General features: G+C 39.1%; 1 protein-coding gene across 3 annotated transcripts in view; it reads right to left on the bottom strand.

Moving 5' to 3' along the window:
- Nucleotides 1-23,595, bottom strand: part of wdfy4 (WDFY family member 4) — a 52,981-nt gene that overhangs the window by 29,104 nt on the left and 282 nt on the right. For all 3 annotated transcript variants that reach the window (XM_081616412.1, XM_017309189.2, XM_008429715.3), the window contains exons 2-39: nucleotides 20,834-21,149; nucleotides 19,767-20,024; nucleotides 16,894-17,005; nucleotides 16,096-16,220; nucleotides 15,871-15,999; nucleotides 14,590-14,779; nucleotides 14,059-14,248; nucleotides 13,471-13,631; nucleotides 12,164-12,396; nucleotides 11,956-12,089; nucleotides 11,628-11,734; nucleotides 11,373-11,474; nucleotides 10,677-10,867; nucleotides 9,085-9,800; nucleotides 8,880-8,973; nucleotides 8,169-8,383; nucleotides 7,990-8,093; nucleotides 7,176-7,380; nucleotides 7,013-7,089; nucleotides 6,711-6,929; nucleotides 6,433-6,611; nucleotides 6,113-6,344; nucleotides 5,620-5,771; nucleotides 5,430-5,541; nucleotides 5,159-5,349; nucleotides 4,902-5,054; nucleotides 4,725-4,798; nucleotides 3,852-4,010; nucleotides 3,673-3,767; nucleotides 3,507-3,588; nucleotides 3,165-3,367; nucleotides 2,572-2,738; nucleotides 2,372-2,491; nucleotides 2,108-2,281; nucleotides 1,868-2,020; nucleotides 1,118-1,244; nucleotides 887-1,038; nucleotides 514-752 (exon numbers count right to left, since the gene is read on the bottom strand). In XM_081616412.1, the coding sequence (XP_081472538.1) occupies nucleotides 514-752; nucleotides 887-1,038; nucleotides 1,118-1,244; nucleotides 1,868-2,020; nucleotides 2,108-2,281; nucleotides 2,372-2,491; nucleotides 2,572-2,738; nucleotides 3,165-3,367; nucleotides 3,507-3,588; nucleotides 3,673-3,767; nucleotides 3,852-4,010; nucleotides 4,725-4,798; nucleotides 4,902-5,054; nucleotides 5,159-5,349; nucleotides 5,430-5,541; nucleotides 5,620-5,771; nucleotides 6,113-6,344; nucleotides 6,433-6,611; nucleotides 6,711-6,929; nucleotides 7,013-7,089; nucleotides 7,176-7,380; nucleotides 7,990-8,093; nucleotides 8,169-8,383; nucleotides 8,880-8,973; nucleotides 9,085-9,800; nucleotides 10,677-10,867; nucleotides 11,373-11,474; nucleotides 11,628-11,734; nucleotides 11,956-12,089; nucleotides 12,164-12,396; nucleotides 13,471-13,631; nucleotides 14,059-14,248; nucleotides 14,590-14,779; nucleotides 15,871-15,999; nucleotides 16,096-16,220; nucleotides 16,894-17,005; nucleotides 19,767-20,024; nucleotides 20,834-20,854 (6,347 nt within the window). In that variant the 5' untranslated portion in view covers nucleotides 20,855-21,149. The remainder of the gene's footprint in view (nucleotides 1-513; nucleotides 753-886; nucleotides 1,039-1,117; nucleotides 1,245-1,867; nucleotides 2,021-2,107; nucleotides 2,282-2,371; nucleotides 2,492-2,571; nucleotides 2,739-3,164; nucleotides 3,368-3,506; nucleotides 3,589-3,672; nucleotides 3,768-3,851; nucleotides 4,011-4,724; nucleotides 4,799-4,901; nucleotides 5,055-5,158; nucleotides 5,350-5,429; nucleotides 5,542-5,619; nucleotides 5,772-6,112; nucleotides 6,345-6,432; nucleotides 6,612-6,710; nucleotides 6,930-7,012; nucleotides 7,090-7,175; nucleotides 7,381-7,989; nucleotides 8,094-8,168; nucleotides 8,384-8,879; nucleotides 8,974-9,084; nucleotides 9,801-10,676; nucleotides 10,868-11,372; nucleotides 11,475-11,627; nucleotides 11,735-11,955; nucleotides 12,090-12,163; nucleotides 12,397-13,470; nucleotides 13,632-14,058; nucleotides 14,249-14,589; nucleotides 14,780-15,870; nucleotides 16,000-16,095; nucleotides 16,221-16,893; nucleotides 17,006-19,766; nucleotides 20,025-20,833; nucleotides 21,150-23,595) is intronic.

Raw genomic sequence — 23,595 nt, 5'->3', positions numbered from 1 at the left:
TTCTTAAGGTTATTTATCCTTTCAAAAAGAAGCCAGATACAGTTTCGACATGACCAAGGTATTTTTTTGTCTGGTGCCTGGAGTTCCCCTGCCAGCTTTATTGGTTAAAGCCTCTTTTCTTTTTCAGAAAAAAACAATATTTTTTTTCCCGATCACATGTGTACCAATTGTGAGCCTGAGAGTGTAAAACAAAAGGTACCTTCGTCATGTGAAAGGTCTTAAACCTAAGGTTTTGGAGGTAATTCATAAAATAAAAAATTGAAACAATATCAAGGGAGTCAGCAGAGTTCTACGATAGAGAGCAGACAGGAAAAATATATTTAATATTCTAAGCAATAAGCACTTAAAACCTACCCCTAATTTTGGTATGCGTGTATTTTATGTTTTTGAAATGTTCTCTACCAAAAAGTTTTGTGACAATACTTTGATACTATGACAGAATGGTATTTACACTAGGGAATATAATGCTGCATCTGTCTAGTAGTTTTGCATAATTTCTTACACTTTTTTTACCTGCCAGAGCGAATCAACAGCAGAGAGTGAAGTAGGCAGGTGATGAAGTTCACATTAGCATTGTAGGTTGCCATGAAAACATCCCAGCGTTCCATGAAGGTCTGCAATGCCCTGATGACAACTTCCCTCTCTTCCTGGGAATGTCGCGGTTGGGACAGGAAGTGAAGCAGGACTTTATTGGTGCACGAGTATAGGGCCGACACAGCCCTCTCCCTTTGAGTATGAGCTTTCCCCACAGCCTAGAATCAGACAGATGATGCCTGAAAAACCTGATCTACATTTTGCATCTCTTATTGCTGAAAGGCTCTCCAAGTTAATGACACGTTGCTTTGAATTTATCCAATACATTTTGTGAAAGCCGTCTGTGTCTCACCACCATAATCTGATCAGCCAGGAAGTCGAGCAAACTTTCAGGCTCTCCAGAAAATGTTCCACTGTGAAGCTTCTGCAGCACAGTCCTACAGAAGAGCACCACATTGTCCATCAGAGTACCCATCTCTCCTTCGGCATTCTGATTATTGCAGTCTAACAGAAAAAGTAAAACTTATTTAATTTCTGTTGAGTACAGATTCAGGTGTATAAAAGTAATGTGTTGTGATGTTACCTTGTGAGGTGAGATGGGTGTTGTTATCGTCCTCATGGCTGAGCATATGGATGATGTTCGTGATCAGCTCCACCAACTCGGACTGAAAAGTCTGCCTTTGCTCCAGCGACGTGCCATCAGGACAAAACTAGGCCAGAAGTAAAAAAAATATTTTATCTAACGGCAAGTGCATAGATGATGCGAGTGAAAACACTTGTGAGGAAATGTGCTGTTTTGGCCCTCTAGGTGCTTTTTTTCCCTCCGAGTGGTGAATAATTTGATCAAAAACACCGTAGCTCTGCTTTGTTTGGTAAATGAGCATAGAGTGGCACCTTCTGGAGAAAAAAGAGTTTTGCAGAATTTGGTCAAACTGCAGAGGAGTTTTCAGTGAAAAAAAAACAACAACCTTTCTTCTGTAGCGTCCATCACTTGATCGTGACTGGAATCTACAAGATGAATAATATAAGATAGGCATAGTACAAGCCTGAAGTTTACATACCCTGATGTTGAAAGCAAATATCGAAGGTTAAAGAGTTAATCTATCCCTCAAACAGTCAAACAGATGCATCTACTCTTAAAAAAAATACACTTCTATGTTTAGATACATGTTCATTATAAAACCAGTTATGATGTGTTGGGATCAAGCCTCAGATAAAAATTAAAAATAAAAAAAAAAGACTTCAAACTCCAAATACTTAAAAGTCCCAAATTATTTTGACATTCATGGTTTCCTGAGCAGCAAGGTACTGATGGCATGGGCTGGAAATTCACCTCCAGCAGCAGAACTATGGGATGTGTGTTGGAGCTTGAACAGACGTTTAGAAGACTGTCCATCAGCAGAATACGTATGAAGTCGAGCACCGGCTTCCTCGTTGGATGAGTGATGAATGTGTCCTCTCGCTTATTTGATCCGCAAGGGTCAACCTACGGTAAGAAAGAAAACCAGACAATGAAACTCCACAGATGATAAATTATAGGAGAGCTTTATAATACCATAACCTCACAACAAACCTCTGAAATCTCAACAGGATAAACGACGCTGGCGAGTGAACGCAGGAACTTCGGTGATGCCCACAGTGGGTCTCTTGGTCGGAGATTGTGAAGGAGACAAAGGAACTGCATCACACTGGCTGGGAGCTGCACTTCCCATGGTGCATCACTATCAGATTCATCTGTAGATAAAGGCTTTTGAAACAAGAACAGAAACGCATGTTCCTCAATGAACATTTTCTTTAAAAATACTTATGAGAATCTGGACTCTTAAGTTCTTCCAACCTGAGAGATGATAAATTTAACCAGCTCCAGGAGCGTCATAGCAGCTTCAACACAAAGCTGCTGAGAGGGAGCTTCCCTTTGGCTCTCAATTAATTCCTGCAGTGCATCATCCAAATCGAGCTACATGAGAGATTCAATGAAAGGATGATGACAAAACTGGTACTGTAGGGGAGGATTCAAGACTGTGCAGACTAACCCACCTCTGCAGCTGTCATGTGACTGGTGCTCCTCCCAAGTAGGACAGCAGCTAGAGCTTCATATACCTGAGGCAGGTGAGTGTGTCTGACTAACAACTCCAGGAGAACATCAAAACCCGGACAAGTGGTGCTGAGGCACTCCTTGGACCAAGAGTGGACTCGAAGGTTGTCTGGTAAGTAGGCGAGGAGTCAGTGACTAACAAAAGGTAAGATTTATTTTTTTAAAGCATCATTAACTGGTGTGAGAACCATGATATGCCTTTTGATTAACCAACAAAATGGCCTGACCTTACTAAGGTAATCAACTGGTACGAACAAAGATTATTTTGCAAGCGACTCCTTTTTGTGCCTTAAAAAGCACAAACTGCAGATAAACAAAATGGCACAATAACTGAAATATTAGTTTTTATAAAATAAAATGGTCACTTTTGGGGGTTTTTTGTTTTGCTGTTGTGTCTACAACTTAGAGTTGATCTAAGATTGAACTGTATTATTTAACAGGACTGTATCTCAAAAATTATTCAAATAACCAATAAAACCCACAAAATTCCAATGGGATAAATACAAAAAAATTATAAAAATTAAATTTTGTCTACCCATGATAACAAATGGTTCCTCTACGCCCTCTATGAGCATTCCTGTCATCACTCCCTCTCTGAAGCTGCTCTGCTGTCCTGGATTGGATAGAAACTGTGTGAGCAGGACGAGGCCCAGTTTCAAAGTGGACGGGTGGAGGTGGGCCTGAAGGAAGAGCAGGAACCAATCGCTGCCGAGAGACTGGAAAACTGTGACCTGGTGACTAATTGGGGGATTAAAAAAAAACAGATTAATTTGGATAGGTATTCCTGCCATGATATGATTTTATGTCAAAAAAGGCATATGCTACCTTCTATTTATACACTGATGTTTAACAAAAAGCAAAAAGTATTCATCCTCACCATTTTTGAAGGCCGTCTGATTTAAGGAGCTCAGAAATTACAAGCAGCATCTTGTTACGGATGCAGACAATGCTTGCTGGACCTGAACGGCAGAAAACAGCCCTCTATCAGACCCAGATGTTAGACATGCATCGTATTCATATGCATGGGATTGTCAACTGTGTACCTGACATGTCATTTGAAACTTCACAGTCCACCATCTCGTTGCTTTCATATGTTTCACTGGAAGGAGGGAGTGTGTAAACCAGGAAAAGCCCAAGTCTTATCACACAAAAAGACACATGCAGAAAGCATTAAATTATAAAACAGGATGTTGGTATTAAAAAAAACAACTTCAGACTCTACCTGCTTATGTCTGAAGACGTCATGTGAGCCTTCAGTAGTAAAGTGATGATGTCAGAGATAATGTGGACCCTTTGGAGGGTTACCGCAGGATCACAGAACTCAAACAGCAGATTGGGCAGCAGGCCCACGCTGTGCAAGACCACTGCATTCCTGCTGTCACTGCTCGGTTATGATGAGGGAAACAGAAATGGCACCGATATCAATCACAATCTGTTCCCGCAGACAGAAAATCTAATTCAACAATCCATACAAGCATTCAGTCCTCTCCTCAGCCTTCCTGACTGATTCTGCTGAACGTTCCCCTGACTATTTTCTGCTCTACAGTTCTGTGATATTGATGACAGGCTTCTCTGTGCATTGACAGAACAGCCAATAAAAGCTGTCAATTCAGAACAAGGTCCTCTTTATTGTTTTACATGATTTGTTGGCTGTGACAATTAAGAGTAAATTTAAATATGTTTAGGCCCTCTTCATAGAGGACCAAGAAAACCAGTCTCCAAGATCTCCACCATCAACTAACAATGCTAGATCGCAGCAAAGTTTGAAAAACTCATTTCAGTGTGAAGGAAGGCATGATCTTATTGTGATTTCAATTCCCTGCTGACCCAGTCACATTGCTAACTCTAAAGGCATTCTGCCAACAATGTCATTCACAACAAATTTCAACCTGGTGGCGATTATACCTGTTTTTTTCCCTTATAATCTCACAGAGAAAGCTTTGGGAATACTCATGTAAATGTGGAAACTTTCAAGCTACTTTGTGAGTAACAGGGAGTAGAAGACTATCAATGTTCTGGACAATTTTAATTGTTGTGGTACAGTCTTAATCTGGATATGAACTTATAACAGCAAGCCACATGGTTTGAAGATTACCTGGAGGATTTCAGGATATCAGCAAAGTATTTTAGGACTGAGAGGTCCAGACTGTCTGGCGTATTCCGCCACACCTAAAAATGAGGGATAAAGAAAAAGTTTTTATTTCAGTAAAAAAAAAAAAAAAAAAAAAACTTTTCCACATGTTTAACTTTTAAAAGCTATGCTGATTTTTACCTCCAAGTCACACAGCAGTGCCTGGAAAGCAGGCGTGTCCTGTAGGTAACCAGTTCCACAGCTCATCTCCACTGAACTTGAGAGGCACAAAGCCAGCTGAAAGGTTCGATGGCTGACAAGACTGCTCTTCATCTTCAGCAGGAAGGCCAACAGCTAGATAAAGTACAAAATACAACAAAACAGACTCGAACTGTAAGAAAATGTTCATGCCTGAAACAAAAGTGATTTTACAGATGTGTTGCTAAGCTCAGAAAAACCTTGTATCCATTGATGCGGTTCATTTCGGCCTGCATTGCAGAGTTCGTTTCCAGCACTGAGAGAAGAACTTTAATAGCCGCGTACAAAGAGCTGTCATCCGGTGCCATGGCAACAAGACTGAGAACAACGGCAGGCCCACCAACATACAGAAAACCAGTGGAAGCAGACTTGGGGATGAAAGTTCGGACACCTGGATAAAAAAGAGACTTCAGAGATTAAAAATAAAACTCAGACTTTTCAGTGAACTTTTCAAAACCTTATCTTGCTTACCAAAACGTCCAACCAATGCAGCACCTATGGTGCGAGCTGTACCACTCAGGTGCTTGCTAATGTTTTGAAGGAAAAGAACCGGTGTCGAGTGATCTCGAGACGTTATCCCCATCTGTAATTACACAAAATTACCGTTATCCTTCATGAAAATGACAAAATCATGTTCAGAAAGGATTCGCCTCAGCCATACCTCTTTCGCAATGAGTCTGCAATCCACCTCATTGTAATCCTCTCTAATCTGCACCACATTTGTTAAAGTGGAAACTGCAGGGTTGATACCAAAAGAGACCCTCTCCTCATAAACAAGTCTGAGCGACAAAGACTCGGCATTCGGATCAGAGCCTGGAAACAAGCGCTAAACATGTAACCATAACACCATGACAGGTAAACATTTCTTTGACATGAATCAAAGAAACGTTATCAAGTTTGGAAACTACAATGTTCAGTTATTGATCTTTTACTGCAACAGAACATGGATCTATTCTGAGAATGCTAAAAAAAAATTTACATAACAGATAAAAATGACAGTAACTGATTAGACCTGGTTGTCATGAATATGCACAAATACGCCTTCTCACTCTATAAAAACTAAAAACAAAGCACATTTAAAGATTTTAACTTCGAGTACTTCTTCAAAATAAACAAATGGCTTGTTTAAGATCTCTTGCGAAACACAGACTCACCCGTGTTATGCAGAGCCAGGAAGTTCCCCAGGTATGCAGTGCCTTGTGTGTAAACCACGGCCACAGTGTCTGAGCTCAACACCTCTTCAAACAGGTGGCAGGGACCCACACGCCACACCAACGCCGCATGATCTTTCCACATCGCTGGAGTCCCTATCAGTCCATACACATCAATCACAGCTGTAGGGTCCATGGAGACAAACTGACCTGGGAATGGCTGGATATACTTCATCTGAGGAAAACGGGTCAAAAGAAATTAAATGATGTGAAACACTAGATGCATTTGCTCAATTATCAGCTCCCTCAGTTCTCCCATCTACCTTTCCTGTTCCCACTGCCTTTCCATTGAAGTAGGCCGAGGTCAAGCAGCTTTTCTTCACATCTTTGGCCATGACGACAGCCAAATGGTGCCACTGGCCAGGGACCAACATGCTGGAGCAGCGGAACCTGAGCGACGAGGGCAAAGAAGTCGGAGAGCAAACTTCTGGCTCCATCATATCTGAACAAAAAACAGTGAATGGGTCTACTTGGGCTTCCTGACAGTTCTGAGAAATAAAAAAAAAAAAGACAAACAAAAGCCAACTTCCGCTTCTCCTACCTAGGTATGTGAATGCTTCCTCCTCTGTGGAGATGACCAGACAGCCATCATAGGCTGAGAAGGAGATTGACAAACAGATGTATTGTTGTTCAGTTCGCGACATGTGGCGGACCACTGACAGCAGACGGATCGGGTGGGAATCACAAGCTGAGCTGAACCTGTTGATCTGGAACCAGCAGGTAAATGACAGGCCGGATGTTGGCGGAAAGCCTCTGCATTCTTGAACACGAGAGAAGGATTTAACATTTTATACATCACTAGATAACACACAAAGTAGTTGAACAGTATGAATTATTAATTACCTCCTCCAATTCCACCAGTTGCAATAGAATCAGCAGTCACGCCTTTCACCGTGGCAACAGAGGGAAGGAAAAGACACCTACAAGCAAACATGACGTTAGTTAAATGATAAATTTTCTGCTGCAGATCGTATTGCAACAACATTTTTTTTTATAAACAACTCACCCATATCCACTCTCGCTCATATCAAACTCTACAAAGGCAGGTGAGGAAGACACTCTGTGTGGTCTGAACGTGCGTGGTGCAGTCATGGAAACCAGACTGACAATCTGGTGGACAGGGATGGCAGAACCGAACGATGTCGAAGGCTGCAACAAGCTGAAGGACCGTTTCAGTGTCTTCCGAGAAGATTCCGCATCTGTGTTCTCATCTGGTTTAAAGAAGAGAAAGTTTAAAGAGGGATCACATGTCTGCAGGAGCTCTGAGAGGCAAGGGAGAAAAATAGCTTTTGAAGAACCCATCTCCGATGTAGCCCAACCTGCAAATGTGATTTGTTTCCTTAGCAAACATCCCTGGAGTTTTATTGGTTATGAAATGTGTATTTGGTTTTTATTAAGATTAAAAGTGAAGGAGGAGTTATAAATAACGGGTCCTCTCAATTACAGATACTAACGCAATGACCTAACCTGCATTGCATGTAGATACACAGACCTCAGGAAATACAGAAAAAATGACATTTTTAAGACCCAGGATTCCAAAAACTTTCATACAAAAGACTAATTGGAGCATGTTTATTTTTCAGTGTTTGTTATTCTAACAGATGTCGAGATGAGTACAAAGGACTTCCAAATGTTTTATTCAAACAATCTCAGATTTTGTTCAAGAAAATATATCTGTGCATTAAAACATACTTTAAGGTCAGGAAAAGACAACCGTTTGTCAGACTTAAAAAACAGATCAATAACAGAAATATTTGTACTTGTCTTTAGGGCTTCTAGGACTTATACAACAATCATTTCATTTTAAGTGAAATGTTTACCCTTTGATTTTGATGTCTGAAGTGTTGGGTTGTTTTCTGTTGGAACCTGCTTGGATGTTTGGTCTGCCAAACACATGAGAGGATCTCCCAAGCACAGGAACTGTCTGAGAGGATGCAAATACAGAAAACTTCAGCACAAACACTCAAACATCAAACCGTAGTAACAGGCCGTGTCTCACCTGAACTCAGAGTGCGAGATGGCCTGGGAGGAGAGCTTCTCAAAAATCCGCGTCACAGGTAGATGGAGATAGTGGTTCGGAGACAGCAGCATGCTGTGGCAATGAGCCAGGAGAATGGACACCAGTCCACCCTCACACATCATCTGTCGGTTTCGCTCCGATTTGACCATAGATAGGATGTGGTGAGCCAGCGAGAACTGCACCTCCATAGAAAGCTGCAAAAAAGGAAAAAAACTGGAATTAAATTCAAGCCTTTTTGCAAGTTTATTTTATTGAGTGTGCTTAAATCAAAACTAAGATCCCTTAAAGCTAACATGCAACTAATTCGTTTAGACTAATTGTCATTTCAACTGAATTATTTTCATGTAATTTTTTCCTCCTTTTTTGCCTGTATTTAATTGTGTCATTTTTGTAACCGTGTTTTACAAAGTAATTGCTGCTGCATAGCTTCGCCAGCTCCTCCTTGAAAAGAAGTTTTAAATCTAAATGGGATCTTATTAGTTAAATAAAAAAGATCAGTACATGTAGAGGAATAATCAAAACTCCTTAGAAACAATACTGCCCACATATGACGGCTCTCTAGTCAATCATGCTACAGGCCAGGTTGTTTACAAATTAAACATCTGATTTCATAATTAGTTCATAATTATTTGTGTAAATTAGAAGGACTGTGTCAATCGTATCTTATTTAACCAAAGCTACCGCAGTCACCTGTGGGTCTTCTGGAGCAAACACATGTGGGAGGAGAGTCATGATCACTGTGACTGCTCCTGGATGAAGAATAACCTGATCACATGTGAACTTACTGTAAAGCATAAAAAATAAACAAATTATTCTCAATATAAACAAGCAGTCTTTGTTAACCTCTCGGTTAAAAAAAATACATGTACATTTAAAGGAATCTAGTAATATCTACCTAAACTGGGTCACTGTACTCATGGTGGGACTGCTGGGTGCTGTGTTTTTGAAACTTCCTAGTTTCTCCTCTGTGGACTGTGGACCTGAACCTGACAGAACTGGTGGAGGTCCAGAATTAACTCCTTCATGTCCTTCTGGTCCATGTAGTGTCTTGCTATTTTCATCACAGTCTCCATCGGACTCTTGTCCCAGTTTTAAAGCCTGAGGAGAGTAGGTCCCCGTGGCAAACTGGTCTAGGTGAGACAGCAGCCGTATGCACGTCTGAAGAGTGATGGGCAGATTTTGCTGCGGTGAACCGGAGCAACTGTTAGGAGCTGCCAAAGCTTCTGCCAGCTCAACAAACTGAAAAAAACCTGAAGACTGGCTTTCATCTGAGGTCTGAGGGCAGGAGCATTTTTCTCCTTCCCACTTTTGGTCTTCAATGTGGAAGCAGCCCAGTTGGAGAAGAGCATCTGAGAGCCTCTCATAAAATCCCTCAGTTTGAAAATGGTGAGCATTTACAATGTGAAGATGGACAGCCAGAGCCATGATGTGCAGAATGAGGAGAAGCAGCTCCAGCAGCTGCTGATGCCCCAGAGTCTTCCACACGTCTCCATTAGGGGGATCAGACAGAGCTCCCTCCATGTCCACCATCAGAGACAGCAGTCCAGTGAAGCCTCCTGCCTTCCTAAAGGCGTCCCAGGTGTTGGGGCTCTCCAACACTCTCAGCACAGACTAGTGAGACAGAGCAATGGACAAACACAGTTACAACACATATGAATCAAGCAATTCATTCTTTTGGTTGAAAAAGAAATTTAAGAAGACTAAGCTTTTCTCCAAGTCTTGGCTTGTAGCGCATCTTCTTAGTCAATTAAAAAAGTGTCATGAAAAACAGATGAAACATACAGATAAATCATAAATCATTTCTAGTAACTAGTTTTTGGTTGTGAACAAAATCACATTATCTTTATTGAATTTAGAGAGCTAATCCATCAGGTAGGTAATGTGTGAGACAGAACGCAGGGAAAAATGTGATTAAATGAAACTGGAGTAATCACAATGGCTCTCAACACTCGCCAACCCAGGTCGTAGCCAATCTGATTGCCACCTGCTATAACCGCGTTAGCACAAAGAGTCGCACACACGCGCAGTCCAGCTCGTGCACGCGAGCACATGCGAAGACATGAAGAGCGTTCATGTGTGAGTGCTCCTTTTGCTGCCATCTATAAAAATGGACACATACAGTAGGTGTGTAACTTAGTTAGGCTTTAATGAGATCTTTGTCCCATTCACTGATCCGATAGAGGTGGTAATCTTCAGAGCTACACAGCACAAGTCTGCCGGCCTAATCAAATCGGTCCAGAGTTAACAGCTAAATCAGTTTTAGCAAATCAATCTGCATTTGTCTGTAATGCAATCAAAGTCCCACATGCTCAGAAAATAAATTCACAAGCTTATCATGCTTTAAGTGCATTACAAATTGTTACAATTGAATGTGGAGCGAAACTGCATTTAGAGCTCAGCTGAGATCTTCAAGCATCTGAGTGCGTCTGGATAAGTGTGTGTGTGTGTGAGCTGTCATCTCTGCTTGTCTGTGCATGTGCTGCATACCTGCAAGAGGTCCAGCTTCAACCTGAGCTCCTGCTGCGTGGAGGAACAAAGGGCTCCAACTGCTGTGCTCATGAATTCGTCGGGGTTGATTTCGGCGAGCTGCTCCAAAATGCTGAGAGTCGGACCCCGATACTGATCGTCATCCAAGAAGATCTTTATGTAGGGGACCATGCCGAGATCCCGCAATGAAACTGGAAAATGCACGGAAAACACTTGAATTAAAAATGATACTTTATTATATTTAGACGAGTCAAAAAACATACGAAAATTATTTACATTTTAATGGATAAAAAAAAAACGAAATAATCCCTCTGTGGATAAGATTACTTGTATTTATCTATATGAAAACAATAAAATAAAACACTGTTGCACACTGTAATTTGTGCTCGCCTGTACAACACAAAACTGTTAAACTATATTAAACAAAGCTATTTATAACCAAGAATAAAATGGAAAAATAAATAAAATTGCATATGCTTATTTATACAGATGAATATAAAGCTATATAAATTAAATGAAATAAATAAAATTGCATAATCCCATAATTTTGCTGCATTAAATTAAACTTAATGCAGCAAAATTTATTTCAATTTTAAGAAGGCTGTGTGTACTTTCATGAAATATATCAAATCTAAAATAGAACTTCATACATCTATTTTAAAAAATGTCTGAATAAAATTTACTGAAACAATGTACCTGTATTTTTAATAGATCGCAAAGTAAGGGTTGAAACAACTTGAAGCATGCATGTAGTGAGTTGTCTCTCATTTTCTTCCACAGACTGCAGCTGCAAAGGGTCTGAAAATAAAAAAAAGGAAAATTCACTTAAGAGTGCTAGCAGTTAAGAAAAAATACTTTTGCTTTCAGTTTATAATGTTAAGAGACTTAGCAATTTTTTAAAATATTTTCATATAAAAGATAAATATTTAACATGAGTTTCAGAAACATTACCAGCCTTCCTCAGGATCTTAGCCCTCCTGCGAAGTTCTCCAAGCAGCAGCTCGAGTAAACCCCAGTCACTTAGCACCTCTGTTAGCATAGTGCTGTGTACAATCATCCTACAAAAAAGGAGAAAGAGATGACTTTTGCTATTACTGTAGAAAGAAAACAACAAGGAGAAATAAAACACTTTTCCAGGGATAACTTCATTCTACTTCACATGAGTCAAAGAAAATATAAAAATCCAGACAAAGAACAAACTTATGTAAAAAAAACTTCTATACAAAAATAGTATGCTATTCTGTAAATCCTGTTAAAAAAAAAAAATGTAACGTCTCACTTGTGAAAACACTGAACCGCCACCACACTAAATTCTGTCCTTGCCGCTCCACCGGTGCCAGCCCAGTTCTGCTTGAGTACACCTAGCAGGGCTCGCAGCGTCTCATGGGGTATATAGCTCAATTTAAACACCACCTGAAAGACAACAAGATGGTTAAAACGAATCACTTCAAAATCTAAAACAAGTCATTCATGGTGAAAACCCCTACCATTTCCAGCATAGACAAGAAGATTTTCTGCACAGGCAGCGGTTTACGGCACACACGGGTCGCTAGTTGGGCCATCGATTGGACAGTCCACTCTAAGAGGAAAAAATTAGCCGGGTCCTTCTCCCAAATTGTCTGCAGGGTTCGAAGCAGCTGACAGCAGAAGTGAGAATCCTGGGAACGCAGCAAAGAGGCCTGCAGCAGGTGGAAGGCAGGAAGGTTCTTTACTGCCAGACCTGGAGATTTTTAAATGCATCGTTAACTTTTGCTTTGTAAATAAGTTGTTGCTTTTTTAAACTGATTATATATAGCACTCTGGACTGATATGCATCTATTAGATTGGTGTGATAACATAACTCAACTTGCATAACACCAATCCATGCACAACTTAGACAAACTTCCTCTGTAAGACTTTTCTCTGATAAGGTCAAACAGCTAATATTACAGACAAATACATAAAGTCTTTATAATACATAGCATGCAGGATCAAAAAGATGAGTTAAGTTTAATTTGCCATGGTTGCATCAAAACAAACCGATTTCTGGCCATAAATGCAAAGAATGTATTATAATCTGCCCTAATAACATTTGTCTGGTGCCTTGTCAAAATATTTAGAAAAAGTCCTACATTTAACGTGCAAAAAAACCCAAACTTTTGCTTGTAAATAAACATAAATCTATTTAATAATGGGATTCATTTCCACTCTTAAAACTGTATCATGTTAAGTTTTTAAAAACAGCACCAGGTCCCCCTGCTGGAAACAGATCTGCTCCTTGATGTGATGGATGGCTACAGAGCAGCTCGATCTGTGTATGTATATTATAGACGCCCTATTTATGAGTGCTGGATGGAAGTGTGTGTGCGTCGATGATAGATGACTGGCTGCTGTAGGCCAGTGGTGAATGGATGTGGGGCATCCTAACAGAGTTAGAGGGGGAGCCTCCACTTCATCATCCCAGACATAATCACCTCAGCTTCCTGTTAACTTGAGGGAGGCTGCAGACTGCAAAGGGGGCAGCGGTACGGGGAGTGAAGAGTCAGGGTCTGTGGGAAATCAGCCGAGGGGGGTTGATGCAGTTTAGCTGGATTATACGAGGGCAAAAGTGCAAAGTAGGGATGAAGTGTGTGGTTCCTTTGAGTAGGCTTCCCCCTCCCCGAGTCCACCTTTGCTGAGCCATGCATGTGATACTAATTACATAGTAATTTGTAAGGAGTAGTTCAGAGTTTATCCTCATGAAACAAGCAGAGATAGTAAGACGGAGTTGGCAAGAGAATAACAACAGAGAAGGTCTTAGAAAGACCTGACCAACCTTTAGTGAGTGGCGGATCGAACTTGAAGCCTGCAGGCTGGGGATTGGGCACACAAAGAGCCACTTTCAGCTCTGCTTTTCCAAGGAGAGTGAAATCTGCGATCAGAGCCAATAATTCGTCCACAGGCTGAAACTGATCCAAGGGCACGCCTTCTTCACAGCTTATTATTGAAAAGTCAGGAGGGAAAAAAAGACCAATTAATAGTAGGAATCAATAAAAATGTTATCATTTTAACTCAGGATGCTGACAAGTCTGGCTGTAGATATCTGCACATTTAAAACGCTATATACCAATTAGTTCTTTCAGCTTCATCTTGCTGTCTACTACAGTGCTTTGCAAAAGCATTCCCTCCCCTTATTTTTAATTACATTTGTATATGTTATAATCAAAACCTTCAGTGTAATTTTATACTGACAGAAGGTCATGATTGTATTTTTTGTTTCCCCCCCCGCCCCATGTTTAAGACTAAAATGTGAATTTTTGCAAAAGCTTAGTCAGTCACTTTCCGGGTGTTTCGGTTGAATTAAGTTTTGTATTTGGAATGCGCAACTTTAACACATAAATATACTTTTAACATACAATCTTACCGTTTGAGGATGTTTTTCAGGGCCTTGTAGCCATTGTTGGTGTCAAATTCAGTAAAAAGGGCTGGACTCAGGTAATAAGTGTCTCTTACAAAGCTAAACACAGCCACTGCCACCTCAGCTAGCATTGATCCTGAAACTTTGGCTTTGATGTGCATCAGGTTCTGGATACATATTCGAACACAGTTTTTGCCTTTGAAGAAAAATGCAAAAACACACAAAAATTAAGCAGTAACACATTTCATTAGGCTCCTAAATATTATTCCACATAAAAGTGCTGTAAAGTTAGAAAAATAAAACATCAAGCTGGAATGGTCTGATAACCTTCAATAAAAAAGATGAAGTTCAGGATTGAGCAGTTTTAGCTACAATACATATGTAGTAGTATTCAGAAAAGTTATCTCACCTCTAAAAGACACCAAGCACAATAACGTCCTTTTTAAATCAAATATTTGTATTCAACTTTTGTCAGTAACAGACAGTGAATAAAACAACATAACATTACGTATCATCATTAGTTTTTGGTTAACTTACGTAATAAATTTGGAACTGTTTTGTTTGTTGGTACAGAAGAGACAGCTTTAAGAACGCATGACGCCTGGTGCCTCCACTGTGGACTGGTCTGATCGCATAATGATGTGAGTCCGATGATGAGACACTGCAGCTCCTCAGTCTCGACCAGCTGTTCCACGTTGTGTGGGTACTTGGAAAGTTGAAGGAAAATCTGCAAAAACGTATGCAGAGGGAAAAATATTACTAGGATGTCTGTGCAATATCCAGAAAATATACAAAAATAAATGGTGTTGCATTGTAAGAATTATGCATTTTTGAGGTCCATCTTTATAATCTCTAATGTTTTTATCTTTACTTTTTAATTTCTTTTCATTTCTCTTTCTCACCGTTTCCGTTTTAATGATGAAAACCCCCCCGGAAAACGTCCCAGTTAAACGACATTTAACTAAAGTTCTACGGGGTTTAAAGTCCCATTTGACGGCGTTTCAAATAGGTTGGAGTCCTTGTCAAACGGTGTTTTTGACTAAAGTCCCAGAGGGTTACAGTCCCAGTTAAACGATGTTTAACTGAAGTCCTGAAAGGGGTGCGGGTTTTAATGTTTTTATCTTTTTTAATCTTTTTCAAAATCTCTCACTGTTTATTCAATGTCACTTGCTTTTTTTATTTTAATTATGTAAAGCACTTTGAAATGCCTTGCTGCTGAAATGTGCTATACAAATAAAATTTGATTGATTGATTGATTGATAGATTTTTTGCTTGGGTTTTACAATCAATCAATCAGTCAAATTTGTCCTAAAAATAATGAAGGAAGTTAGAAAAGATTGGAGGAAGAACATCAGTGGTTCTAAAATGTATTAAGAGCAGAAGGATAGTACAACAAAGATGTAATTGGACTTAAAGGATTCACAGTCTTTCAGGTAATCCACCCACCTTCCTTTGCAAGACTGACCTTTGGGAAACATGGAGCAGAAATAATAATTTACATCTTAAATTTTTTATTTAGAGTGATGCAAAACAATGGCACAAAGAAATTACTTGTACCATTGTGTATTAGGTTACTTTTATTTCCTTGTCATCAGTAAACAAAACTCCATTTTGGATGTTTTTTCCACTAATTTCTGTTCTTTTTATAGTGATTGAATAGTAAAATCCACTGTCTGAAAATGAGTAAGAAGGCATCAAACACCTGAAGAAAAGCTATTTGTATTACCTAAGCAACTGTTGATAAAGAAGATTAAAAGAACCGACTCCTTTAAAGTGGAAAATATAGAAATAATGAGTGTCATTTCATTGCTTACTGACCTGTGTCAGAGGCTTCTGGAAGGTCAGCTCTATGGCTGTATTCTCCTTTTTTGCAGGAAGGCACACCAGTAAGTACAGACATTTCACCAAAGCAGTAGGGAGCTCTGGGTTTAAATAAGATAATATTTCCTGCAAACACATGATAGCAAAGGCAACATTCAGAATGGATTGGGTTTTTTTTGTAATTTATCTGTAATAACAATATAATTGGTGTGCATCACTTGCTTCAGAGTCTGATGTGAGCAACAGAAGGGACTTTAACAGGTTCCACCCAGAACATGTCTCTGCTGTACAACTTGTGTTTCCATCTGGTCTTTTGAGGAAGTGAACAACCTCTTCACGGGCCTGCTCTAAAAAAATACAAGATATCCAGCGATATGAAATCATAACAGACTAAAGCAAAACCAAAAGGCAGTGGGGCTCTAACTTTATAAAAATTTTCTTGACCACAAAACTAAAGTGAGTCACACAGTTGCAGATAAATTAGTAATTATAAGGGAATACATTAGCATGAAAGTTTAAATCCTTTGCATGGATAAGACTTTTTTTGACAAGCTAGTACTCAGAAGAACACAGGTAGTTTTTTCAATGAAAAAGTTGCTTTTATTTTCTTAGACAAAACACCAGTTCAGATGTGTTTGACCAGCTGGGTCAAAAATTAGGACACAGCAGTTAGTTTGTTGTGTCAAGTACTTACAACACACATACTTTCACCTTTGTTGAGACGGGTATCAAAAACAGAACCAGGCACTTCCCTAAAGAACCTAATCAAATCTATAAACAAACTTGCACAAATACAGCTCACTAAAGTGGATCTGGACAGATCATCATCATGAAACTGAAAAGTTGGTAGATGGTTTTGCCCTTTATTGCTGTCCATTTCCAAAATGATGACCAACATAGAAAAATCTACTGGAAAAATTAAATGCACAAGGGGGGAAAAAAAAGAAGAGAAATGGGGAGAAAATCGCTTTGATTTGAATTACCAGCAGCGCATCTGCTGATATGAACACAGTTTAGTACCTGCGGGCCGTCCTTCTAGTCTTTTGTAGATATTATGTATGACAGAGTCAGCAGTGAGAGCTGCAAGGCCCTTTATATCTGTGCCATCAACTCTGGCACCTTCTTCACAAACCTGTGATCAGAGAGGAGAAAGCACATTAGAATAAGTCACTAAAGAGATTATTGTGAAATGTGTAAATACTTGAGTTTTTTATTTCTGATTTCTGTCATTGGAGTAGCATATTAGTCCACATTGTAGCAAATACTGATGCAAGAAAAAAAAACTGCTAATGTTCCACTTCAAATCATAACTTCAGTGGTTTTGACAAGTGAAGGCTGCCTTAATTTACTTGTCTTGTCACAAAGGAGGTGGTCAAATCAGCTAATCTCTGTAGAAAAATAAAAATAATGACAAGTTGTCAAAATTAATTAAAAATGTGTTTAAAGAACTCAGTGGAGTGAAATTCCATGGCTGAGCAGCTGCATTGTGAGTTCCGATGGAGTGTGGCAAGAAGCTTAGTGCAAAGGGGATTGTGTGCATAACCATGAAGGTTCAGAAAGACTTGTGAAGCAAGTTTGGGGAGGAAGAACTTCACCACCTGACCTTAACTCAACAGAAAACATTAGGATGAAGTTGAGAGAAGAACACAGGCAACTTTTCATTACCACTTTTTATATTTCCAAAGTAGTGTAATGTTTTTTTGTTTGTTTATTGTGGTATGTTTAATCACATAGTGAATTTTGAACTGCCTTGTTGCTTAAATGTGATATACAAATAAACTTGATGATGATGATGATGACCACCTTCCTTAGTGTTTATTTTACAGGTTGTCAAATTGATTTAGAGTCTGGAGAATTAAGAGTCCAACTGAACCCTTTATGAGGCATTGCTAAAGCCATTTCTGAGTTATTTTTGTCATGTGGCAGACAGAAATCTTTCTACTTCTGAAGACTGTTATTAAATTGTGGAGGGGAACTTGGTCATGAACATAGCTGAGGTGACTGCTATGTGTCAGACTGATGTTCACATAAGTAGTGACTGCAAAAGTTTCATAGCAAAGCATTCCTAGAATAACACTTTATTTCCACAGTACGTCATGACATGCCCATTCCAGTTTAATTATCCATTGACCCACATATGAACATATAGTTACCAAAACTAAACTTTAAAACCGGGCCTTCTTCCACTGCAGAATGGCTCAGGCATATTCACTCAAAGTTGCCTTAGTATTTTAAATTACTTGTTGTCACATTGCCTGAATACTCAACATCAACGGACTGCGTGTTTTAATAAAATGTCATTTAAAACCAGCACTAACATGTTCTACAATTTCAGCTTCAGCCGATGAATTACCATTATTCTCCAGGTAGAGCACCTTTAAACAACCCTGAGCGTGGAAGATTGCCAACAACCCTCATGACCCGGCAACCATATGATACGTCCCGCATACAGCCAGGTGTCATTGTAATAGGATGTCTTTCGGTGTCCATAATTAGCACCCAACTAGCTGATGTCAGGAAATAGTAGTGTGATCAGAGGTTTACACACAGCTATCATTGGAATGAATGTCCCATTATTTTGAAGCAAGGGGTTGGCAGTTTAATGTGGTCAGAGTGTTTGGCTAAAAGGGGAAATTACATCATGAGAAAGAACATTATGTGAAAATTTTGAGGCTACATCACAGCATATTAGCATGAGCATTAAAGCTTCAGTCCAACTGGGTCTTTTAATGAAAAATGAACCTAAATAATTGTAACAAATGCTAGCAATTGTATATAATGTTCTGAATAAAACAAAAAAGAAAAGAGACAAATTCTTTGCATTTAGAAAATAAAGATCATTTTTTGATCCCAACTGATCTAAAACTGAAAACATTTAATCTAATGTAATGTTAAAACAGTAAGATTAAAATGCATAAGCTAGTAGTGTAACATTCATGCAGAATATGACTGTTAGGCAGCACTATAAATAGATATAAAACGCTGACAGTTCAATCTCTTGAATAGTTTCTCTTCTACATTTACAGTTTCTGCAGATCTCAGTCAAAATGTTTTCCAATAGGTTTTCAAAAAGCTGGCGAGAAGGTATAAATATGTCTTTGAAAAGCACATTTAATGGCAATCGATGACCTGAATATATTCATTTAAAATGGTCATTTTGGGTAAAGCACAGTAAAACTGAAGTCTTTATTAGATAATAAGATAATAAAGAATTCATGACATGCTAAGCAGTCTTTGTAATCCTACAGGAAGATATTGAATTACGCTGAATTTGCTGTTCTTAAGAGAGGCCATAAAATCTGGCCAAATCTCTGGTCATGAGACCTTTTCATTCATCAGTGTAGACACAGAGCTGCACACAGACCAAAGGCTGATTACATCTGCAGCTCTAAGTCTGGTCAGCAGTGTTACACATGCAGTGACAGAATTACCATGAATCCTGGAGTGAGGGAAATAAAACAAGAGTGAGGTTTAATTTAGCTGTGACAAAGTTTGAGCAAGAGAATGCTCTGTTGTCTCAGCTAATCCAAGCCAGACCTGGAGCTATGAGTGTGATGCAACACTCTTATTTCATGTGACAGAAGTTTGTCTCAAGTTTGCACAGAGATATTGTAGAGGTTCAGTACAGGCTAGTGCTGAAATCAGCTGAATGCCAAGCATCTATAATGTAGCTTCTTGGCATTTTATGCGGTTCTGGAGACCTAGTTGTATTGTGGCATCCACTTAACCTTTTGAAAGCTAAGCTAATGTCGTTTATCCATTTAGATCATATAAATTATGTAGTAGAATTCTTTTTCAGAGTAGCAAAAGAATGAGTGACATTGTTGACAAATATAATGGTTTGAAATGTGCAAACAGGTTAAAATGTGAGATCAAAGATGGAGACATTATACCTGTGTGTGAAGATGGAGGATTTTAGGCAGATGCTGCTCTAGTTGCTTCAAACGATGATGGCTGGTTTTGTGGTCATGGCTGGAGTACGTATAAATCCCCAGCGCCTGTAGCTGCTCCCTGAGCACCTGAAGGAGCAAAGGGTTTCCAGAAGAACCCTCCACCTTTTCTTCCTTTGCCTCCACCGATGCAGACAACTCGCCCGAAGCACTCAGCTCTCCTGTTTCCTTATTGATCCTCTCCCTCTTCATAGTTTGGTCCTGGAGAGAAAATATGGAGAAGTCCTGAAAATGTTTGTTCTATTTTTAGGTGCCACGAGTTTCTGTAATATTTGCACTTAATCATATTTCCTTGGTCTGTCTCACTTCCTCATCTGAATTTTTCCCAAACCAAATCTCCTTCTCTGCTCTTCTCAGCACATGTTGGAACTGATAAATAAGATAAACTGGCTTCTGGCAGTCATGTGCCATTCTCATTCACAAAGGTGGCCTCTATGAGGAATCAGCATGCTGTTCCCAAACCCTAAATATCATTAACACCAGTAAACCCTAGTGCTAAAAACCCTCTACTTTGTCCTTTGTATACCAAAGTGTCCTAGGCAACTTTTAGCAAGATCATTTGACAACAACGGCACAGACTGTGTTGTTATCCCAGTGTGTCGTTTAGTAGAAGAAGAATACTTCCCTATGGGTGCCAATGTGAGCTTTACACCACATGAACAGGTGAAGAGATTTGGAGTCTTGCTGCCAAACAGATTTAACTGGAACACCGTTTCCTCGTCACATGGTACTACTTTGCAACGTTTCTATTTAAGGCAGGATTATGATCCACAACGATGGGAAATTTGTACTTAAGAGGTAATCTGATCAAATGCACCAAGTTAAAGAATGTGAATAGCAATGTTGTAAAGAATCCCAGTAATAACTCGTATTTCATATAAACAATTTAGATTGTTTTTGGTTTGTTTTATGAATCACAAAATGCAAGAATGCTCAGAAGCATAATAACTGCATGCCTGATACACATTTCACAAGAAAAACTATTCATGAAACTGACAGAAAATCCTTACCTGTAGTTGTGTCAGAGCCATAAAGAGGCTTCCTGGCTGCTAATGAATCGTATCATATGTGTTTTTCGGAAGGAGTGAATGGTCTGTCTGTATTCCCATGTCAGGGAAAAGACATGCCAGGACCTGCTATTGCATGACGAGTAACGCATGCCACCAGACCCCGCTGCGGAAAAGCACGCCCCTTATGAATCTGTACCTAGTAGACTTTGAACAAGCACTGTAACTTGTGTCAGCTGGTTCAGGTCATGTGCTTTCTCACTTCCTCAGAGAAGCAGAAGTGAAAGACTGTTGCTTGGCTGGTTGGATGAGGCCCTCCCTGCCAGACAAAGAGGAGCTGTTATTTTTAAAGGCTTGCCATGTCAAACTTTAATAGTCTGAGTCACATTAAGATCCAATTGATCACCAGAGACATCAAGAAATCTAAAACACTTCCCTAGCTTGATGTGAAACTGAATATTTTTTTATGAAACAATTTTGACTTCTAATAATAGTTGGTGTGACGGACATGATTTACTGTAACTGAGCATGTATTTTTATCTGTAACACTTCCTGTAGGAGCTCTAACGAACGAAACTGTGTTACTACAGATCTTGAGCAACGACGACAGGTCTTGCTGAGAGGACTTTATAAACTATATAAAGTCTATACTTACTTATCGCTTAAAAGATCAGTAACAAACTTAGTGAATAAAATTTTTAATATTTAATTTTCAAGCCAGGGCAAATAGATGACGTTTAACAGTTACAAAAAACATTTCAACAGACTTAGATTTGAATCTTGTAAGAAAATTAGTGAATTTTGAATTTCAACAAAACAAAAAAATGGCAGAGGAAATGTGAGTAAACATCGCCACCTTGTGGGAATAAATGATACACCAGTCTGACAATAATTAGACTGAAATAATGTCTCCAATACAAAGTACCTCCAAGCAGGTAATTATTACCAAAAATACCTTATGTAGCACAGGTTAACCTTGTTAAAACTTTCAGGAAATATTTTCTAAGGGCTGCACAGATGAAAACCTTCAGAGAATGGGCTCCAAATGTCCACATTTTCTAATATTTGGACAAACTTCAGAGCACTTAATGGTAAGGTTCCCTGATGTTTAATTTCAGCACCGACACCTGAAATTGTGGGCTCTATCAAGAAATGTTCTGCAATAGTTCACTGAAATCTGCCTACCACTTTCATAATGTCACCTTCATAATATTTTCCATCCTTATGGAAAATACTTCATACCGAAGGTTTCTTAAAGTTTTCCTGTGGGTTTTCACCTTTAAAACCTTCCGTGATCATCAGGAAAATCTCTTTAAACTCCCCACAACACTTAAAATCTGACCTTTCCAGGGTCTTTAGGAAACAACCCTTAAATGTTCCTGGGAGGTTCATAATTTTAAAGCATTAGGAAGTGGTTCCTACTACTATCACACTTTGGAAAACTTTTAGGGAACATTTTTTGACAATTACTTTACAGTACGGTAAATGTTGGGAACTTTCAGGCCATGCGAAGGTCCAAAACTATTAAAAAGTAACCTTAACAGGTGTTATGCCCAGAAAAGCACGCCTGCCCAAATTTGCTATTAACTCTGTGTTTCTCAAAGTTAGCACTGAGATGTGTTTTTGAGCAATATGGATTATTGTGGCAGGCTGGAAATCCATATTGACCAAAAATGCATCCCTTTTCTAACTTTGAGATATAAACAGTTAAGAGTGAAATAACCTTTTCTACATAATGAGTAGTGCCATGAAATGCTGGTATAAGCTTTAAATCAATAGGATACTATTTGAGGGGAATCGACAAGGGATGCATATTTTGGCAGGCTGGAAATTTTGCCCAAAATGGCATACCTGTGCTAATTTGAAGAATTAAAGAGGTAGGAGTGAAATAACCTTTTCTACATAATGATAGTAACTCCAAGAACTGCTGTTATAAGTTTTAAATCAATTGGATAATATTTGAGGGGAATAGAGAGGGGATGCTTATTTTGGCAGGCTGGAAATCCATATTGCCCAAAAACGCATCCCTGTGGTAACTCTGAGAAATAAGGAGTTAAGAGTGAAATAACTTTTTCTACATAATCATAGTAGTTCCAAGAACTGCTGGTATAAGTTTTATATCTATACGATAATATTTGAGGGGAATAGAGGGGGGATGCATATTGTGGCAGGCTCAAAATCTATTAATGCCAAAACATGCATCCCTGTGCTAATTGGGGGAAATAAAGAGCTGAAAGGATTTAATCTCTTCTACGTAATGACACTTGTTCTCTCAGCTAATGCTATAAGTTTCATATCAACAAGACGGATGCAAATATTTTCAGGCTCATAAATTAAGTTGCATTTCCTCCTACATTAACAGACTAGAAGTTAAGCATGATATAAAATGTTCTACATAATGTGCCTCTGTTGTAATGCTTTTGAGCTATTATGGTATCAAAAGACAAAGCAGAGAATTTCAAACCATTTGCGGAGAACGTTTACAACAGACACGGACTGAAAAAAAAAGTTCCACTCATATGTGTCAATAAAAGTGTAAAAACCGTATTTATTTCAAATAATTTGCGAAATAAAACCCACCGTATTAGGGATTGCATGGTTGAGAAACGTGATAATGTTACAAATATCTTTAAAATTTCCTCTTCGGTCATATTTTTATCCGTTTCCTCGTCAATATGCGAGAGCTTAGAGCGATGCGCGCTCCCGCGACAGGGGACGCAATTTTGGGCAGGCGTGCTCTTCTGGGCATAACACCTGACCTTTAG

Source organism: Poecilia reticulata, chromosome 15, assembly GCF_904066995.2.
Source record: "Poecilia reticulata chromosome 15, P_reticulata-male-v2, whole genome shotgun sequence".
NCBI lineage: Eukaryota > Metazoa > Chordata > Actinopteri > Cyprinodontiformes > Poeciliidae > Poecilia > Poecilia reticulata.
This window is presented reverse-complemented; position numbering and strand designations above follow the sequence as displayed.